This window comes from Cephus cinctus, unplaced genomic scaffold (genome assembly GCF_000341935.2).
Source record: "Cephus cinctus unplaced genomic scaffold, Ccin1 Ccin1_scaffold0577, whole genome shotgun sequence".
Taxonomy (NCBI): Eukaryota; Metazoa; Arthropoda; class Insecta; order Hymenoptera; family Cephidae; genus Cephus; species Cephus cinctus.
Genome location: NW_014333226.1, coordinates 524,199 through 530,207, shown reverse-complemented (window position 1 = coordinate 530,207; position 6,009 = coordinate 524,199). Strand labels below are relative to the sequence as shown.

Sequence of the window (6,009 nt, the reverse complement as noted above, 5' to 3'; positions counted from 1 at the left end):
TTTTTTTTTTTTTTTTTTTTTTCCGTTTCAGTCCGTTACAGTTTCGTCCGCAGTTACCGAGTCCAGGACGCCCCCATTGGTCATTACTAGTTCGCGTTTAAAGAATCAACGAATCATACAGCTTGTTAGAAAGCGGTTTTCGATCGGGACATGATACCAGAATAAGAAGACGCATACCGATAACAAGGTAAAAATAAGAAAATATTATTAAACCAAATTACTTAATTTTTTTATAAGGTTATCATGATAAATTTCATCGTTCGGTTGATTGTCCAGCTGACTTTATATATCGGTTAGTTAAAATTTCATTGACAATTGAGGGTTCGTCGAGGTCCTAGCTCGGCCTGTACTAGGTCAGTGGCGACCTAGAAGAGCCTTGGACTTACGTAAGAAAATTGTTACTAAAATATCGTTTTATTAGAACGATATTCTAATCATTAACTTTTTCTCTCTTCCTTCTCGCCACGTTCCTCTCCTATTGGTGTCCTTGTGAAATCGCCACGGTAAACAGACTCCTCGTATACGCACCAAGTACAGAGAATTTACAGGTTCGAGATTAGAATCCGTGCCGACAATTTCAATCAGCTCCCCGTCGCTCGCCTGTGACAGATAATATTGTGACGCATGAGGTTTAAATGAGGTCTGCCTAATTGTAATCCCGGCGTTATGTTCTCGAGGCTGGGGACGCTATTAATTCGAGGCCAACAGACCAATTGCGCGCGCACTATACAGACTGTACACCCCCCTCTTACTCCCCGATCCCTTTTCTTCTCATCGTGATGGCGCCCTCCTTTGCTCCTTATACCTTTTCCTCTTCACCTTTGTTCCTTTTACTGTTCCCCTGTGACTCAAGCGCGAATACGGTTTTTCCTCGGTGGAAAATCTTCAGACACGTACAGGCGTAAGCGTTGCCATGAAACGGTACAAGCCCTTCGCAAGGGACACCTTAAAATGTTTTCACAAGGCGCTTTTCACCGTTTCCGTTCATTCAGTTGCTAAAAGCCTGCCCGTGGTAGCCTTTGAACCCGACGCTCGCAACTCTTGTCGGCACTTCAGCCACTCGCCTACTTTTACCAACCTGTTGCCTCTGGTTCCCCGGGCTTCCGATAATATTAACGTGTTTACATTGAAAACACATGGCGTGTGTCTCGCTTTTATCACGTACAATACCAATGCAACGTCGATATGCGAGACGACTCGCAATTCGCAATAGAGAGATGGGGTACGATTAGTCAAGGTTAGTATAGATCTCTCATCAAGGCATAACACAAAATTGGAGTAAAATATTCTTATCCCATTTGTGTAACACGGGACTTGACATGCTATTTTTTTTTTATAAAAATACTTTAATGTAACGGTACATCATCCTTTACTGAACAGCCTATTTTGTGCTAAGGATGAAAGATAGGTTGCCTTCGGTCTGACGCCTTTATACGTACAACGTTAGTAGCTACCTTAAAGAGACTGGTGATATTACACCATCGTTCATTCTCACTTGGTCAGACCACAGGAGAAATGTTGTAAGAGAGAAAATATTTAAAGGAATTCAAAGAAATATCTAGGCAAAATATTTAAATGTAAATTCAAAAGGTCCAAGTTTTTTGTATTTAAAAAGGAGGTTGTCGTGGAGTAATTTTGACCGATTTATGACATATCTGAACAATGATTGAATTTAGTCGAGTGTGCATTTTTTTTATACGAGTATAAGGAAACGGTCAAGTATAAAGTAAAGATAGGCAAAGGATAGGGGAGAATTTAGGTTAGCCTAAAGAAAAGGATGGAATAACATTTTGGGGGATGATGATGTTGCAGCAGTGAATGCCTGTTTCCAGCGTGGTGGATCATCTAACGGAGGGTACCGTGAAGTGCCATCACGCGTCACGCGGGGGTGGTGGGTCTATGGGGGGCTCCGCCCCAGCGGCCCCCCAATTCGAGTCCAAATGCGAATTGCCGAAACGGCGCCATTCTGGCTCGATCGAAAACATCACCGCTTCCGGTACCGCCATCCAAGCAGATGAAGAGCCCTTCCAGTATCATGAGGCAGTCCAGCCTCACCAAACTGGGTTCGATGATCAACACTGCCGTGAACAAAAGAGCTGGTAAGCGTCACTCATTAGTTTATATTAACACGCGCCTCTACTTTCCCATTCTTTCTTTCTTTCACATTCCCTCTTACTTCTTATTGTAAATATTTACCTTCTCACATTCTTGGATATCACTTTGCGCCTGCTTAGTCAACCTGCTTAACAAGTATATGTACCTGCTTAGTCAAGCCCCTGTAGACTGCAACGCTTCACGCTTTCGTGCACGGCGGGTTTCATTTTCTTGCTGTAAGAAGAACGGTAGTCTCGTCGATAAGTAAGCACAACAAAAGCGCTTGCTAATTGGTATTTGCTCTTGAACATTCTTCGGATGAAATTCGCTCTTGGACAATAATTATTTAAAAATTACTCAATAATAGCATCCGAGACTGATGGTGATCCGTAAGTGGTAGCAGTGTTTGGGTCATGTGTCTCTTTTTTCCTTACCTCTACGCTGTAAACTCGCAAGAAGTTGTTATTGTCGTTACAAAGTCAAAACTATGCGAACGCTCAGTACGTTGTCTCTGCCGTCGAAGATGGCCACGCGAAGTCGGTTACGTGCTAGAAGACCATCCGTCGATTTAAATAGGAGACTCATCTGCAACCCGTTGAAGACAGTCGACGATGCTCCCTACGACGATGATTATGATTGTTTTTGTAAGTAGTTACTCCGCTCTCGTTATTCGTTCGTTCTGATCAGCTGTTGTTTGGTCAAGTCGTGTTGTTTGAACGAAACAAGTCAGACCTTAAGGCTATTCGGTTCGTCGTGATTTTGCATATACATTTCGTGCTCAAACGATTGTAGGAATATATTACAGCGTACTGCTTATTACCCGTACTTGTTAGAGCAAATCGATTAGCGAGGATCATCTAATAAGTATCGCAAAGTACACTTTTGCTTTGCACAGCACACCCAGTGATACTAGTTCGCGTCGAACGTATTGCAGGCGGCTTGATATTTTTCGAAATTTTTTTTTGCCAAATCGTTACTAATTCCTTTGCGTCTTCAATGTTCGTCATATACGTTCTGCCGCAATAACACCATTGGACTTAAAAAGAATTTGGATCTTAATTCGGAGGCACAAAGAATTTAAACGGTTTTTTTCTATTCATTGTTTGGATTGTCAACAGCGGCCATCTTTATTTTTCATTTCTCTACAAGAGAGATGGTCACGTATTTGAATGCGCTTTTATATTGAATAGTATTAATGGAGAATTTTATTTATTGGAGTCCTTCAACAAGGGTCTTCTTATCGATTTTAATTCGACAATCTAAAATAACCTGTAATATTATAAAGAAACTTGTGATGTCCATTTAGTGACGTAACGCGGTGAATTGCACCATGATTATAAACGTTGCATCTCGCTACCGTGAAATCAATATCACGATGACACTAGCCAGAGAAACGTGAGATATTTCTCGCGGGCTGTAGAAACGAACGGAGAGCCATTTTCATAGAGATCAAAAAGATTCCGTAGGCGTCCATTAAAAATGGATAGCTCGTCGTCAGGTCGCAGATCTGGGAAGAATACTTCGCCATTGTGGAGAGAAACGCCACTGTTTTCGTCCCTTGAGGAACTTCACGACAAGCTAACCGAACTTTTAGGTAACTCGAAACGAATCGAGCTGAGCTTTGTAGAACCATTAGCACTAAGATCCTATATCACGTAATGTGAAAGTTCGCACACCGGCTAGACTGCGAAGGAACTTCGTGCATTACGCCAACATGAAAGACGCCTGAAGTAAAATACCGATTCGGTATGACATTTGTATGTGCCTTTAACGCGTTGTATATAAACTTGTTGGTTTTCTACGATTCGCAAATATTAAACAAAGTTCATCAGTGACGCGTAGTTGTGTTATGGTTAGAAAATGTGCAAGGAAGAGTAAAAGAGATAAGACAATGTTTATACGGAATTCAAAAAGATTACATTTCTCTTTAAAATTTGCAGGATAATATATTAGAAATAGATAAAATGCTTCTGGAGTACATATTTTTAATTCTCTGTGCTTCCCGGTATGAGTATTTCGTAGAGACTAAATATTTGACAGATTCTCGTTTGCGCATTGGAATATTAATTATTTAAGTATTACAGGTTCCGCTTGGCGAAATTACATATTATTGTGTCATTACGATGATGTATCACCTTGTATGTCATAATGGACGAGTACGAATCATTAATAACAGAGTTATGAAATATTGATTATGACAAATTCCATTGGGATTTAATGTGCTTTGCAATTTTCACGCTTTGTATTACAGCTGATGCCTCACACTATTTTTGAGGGTTAGTAGAGAAATAGCGCTAATAATCGATAATCCGCAGAATTTTTTTTTGCTGAACGTAAATATACTTGATCTTTTATCGCGGTATGTTTGCAAGCATTGCAATGCTAATATGGCCGGGAAGTAGGACGCTTATATAAACTTTCGTAGCAATTTACCATCCAGATGGTACATTCACTGTCTTGTAATATTGTCTCACTGATTAGAATAATAAATCGTAGCATAAATCTTACGGCACATTAATGATAAATGGTAAATGTACATTGTGTTGTCGGATCTTCCTATTACGAGATATCATTTGGATTTTGGCGGGCGAAGTTCGTATTTTTTCGGTGAGTTTCGGGAGTCTTCGGATAATCTCGTGCAACCTCGGATTCGCAGACAAAATGGCGGTCCCCGTGGCAGCAGAACCTGCTGTGTGACGTCACGCCATAGTTGTGTTGTGCGGTTATGCACTCGTGAAACTCCGCCATTGAAACGCGAGCGCGTACGGATTTACGGGTCCAGAGACATTAGTGAATATGTGACAGGAGGTAGGCGGTTACTCTCGTGTTTCTCGCGAAAGTCTCTCTGTTCTTTTGTGCCAGCGTGTACGAGCGCTCCGCGATACGTGTTAAATTGGACGTGCGTTCGTGCGAAATCTGTCCTTGCGTCCGTGTCCGAAATGGCCGGTAAGTAGTCTCCCGTGTTCTTCTGGCCGCCGTGTTTTCTCGCCGCCAACAGTATAACCTGCTTACGCGCACCGCGGCAACGCGAACCTTGACCCAGTTATCTCGCGAGGGTTCGCGCGATTTCAACCCGCTGCCCGGCATCGCTCTTCTTCTTGCTCTTCTACTACTACAACACTACACTACTGCTACTGCTGCTACTACTTCTACTTCTTCTACTTCTTCGTCAATTCTTCCGCATCCGCGTGTACTTCTATTTCGTGAAACTCCGGATTACCCCGCGTGCGGTGGCAGATGTGTCCGTCGGCGGCGGCGGCCTAAAAACACGATGGATTGCGGCGAGACCTCAAGTAGGCTCAATCTACCTTCCCTATTTTTTTTACAACCTTCTGCTTTCATTCGCTTTCTCTTTTACTCCCTTCCTCACACTTTCGTTTTGCACTTCCAATTCTACATCGACAAAGATATACACAGCTTTCTCTTCAGTGTATCTTCCTCTTGGGTTAACCTCAATTGCACGCTTCCTCGCTATTCTTTTTCTTTCACATATCATTTGCTACAGGTTGTGCTCCTTTGAGAAAATTCCTTTGAGGCAGTATATCTGGATATTAATGATAATTCTTTGTACAATGGTTGTGTTTTAGAAATATTATTCTTGTTTGGAAACCATAATTTATCTATTCAATAAAAATTTATGTTTAGCATCGCTTACACTTTATCTTCATTGAAAACCATCTTCACTTGGAGCTATAAAATTCATAGTTCTTAAAATTATTATTAATGTTTGCAAAATAATGTCTAGTATGTATCTTCAAGATTAATTAGTTCAATGTACAAGGAAATGACTGAATATTACCATTTCAACAGTTACAATTTTTTACTGTAATTTGTTCTAAATGTTCTGTATCAACAATATTATCGTGGTTTTTAATGAAGTATAACAATATTTGTAGTACAATGAAACTTTATAGC

General features: G+C 41.0%; 1 protein-coding gene across 1 annotated transcript in view; it reads left to right on the top strand.

Moving 5' to 3' along the window:
• Positions 1 to 6,009, top strand: part of LOC107268687 (protein phosphatase PP2A 55 kDa regulatory subunit) — a gene marked incomplete in the record, with an annotated part of 34,754 nt that overhangs the window by 16,360 nt on the left and 12,385 nt on the right. Inside the window, 2 exon segments of the mRNA XM_015741714.2 lie at positions 34 to 187; positions 1,813 to 2,099. Coding sequence (XP_015597200.1) covers positions 2,015 to 2,099 — 85 coding nt within the window.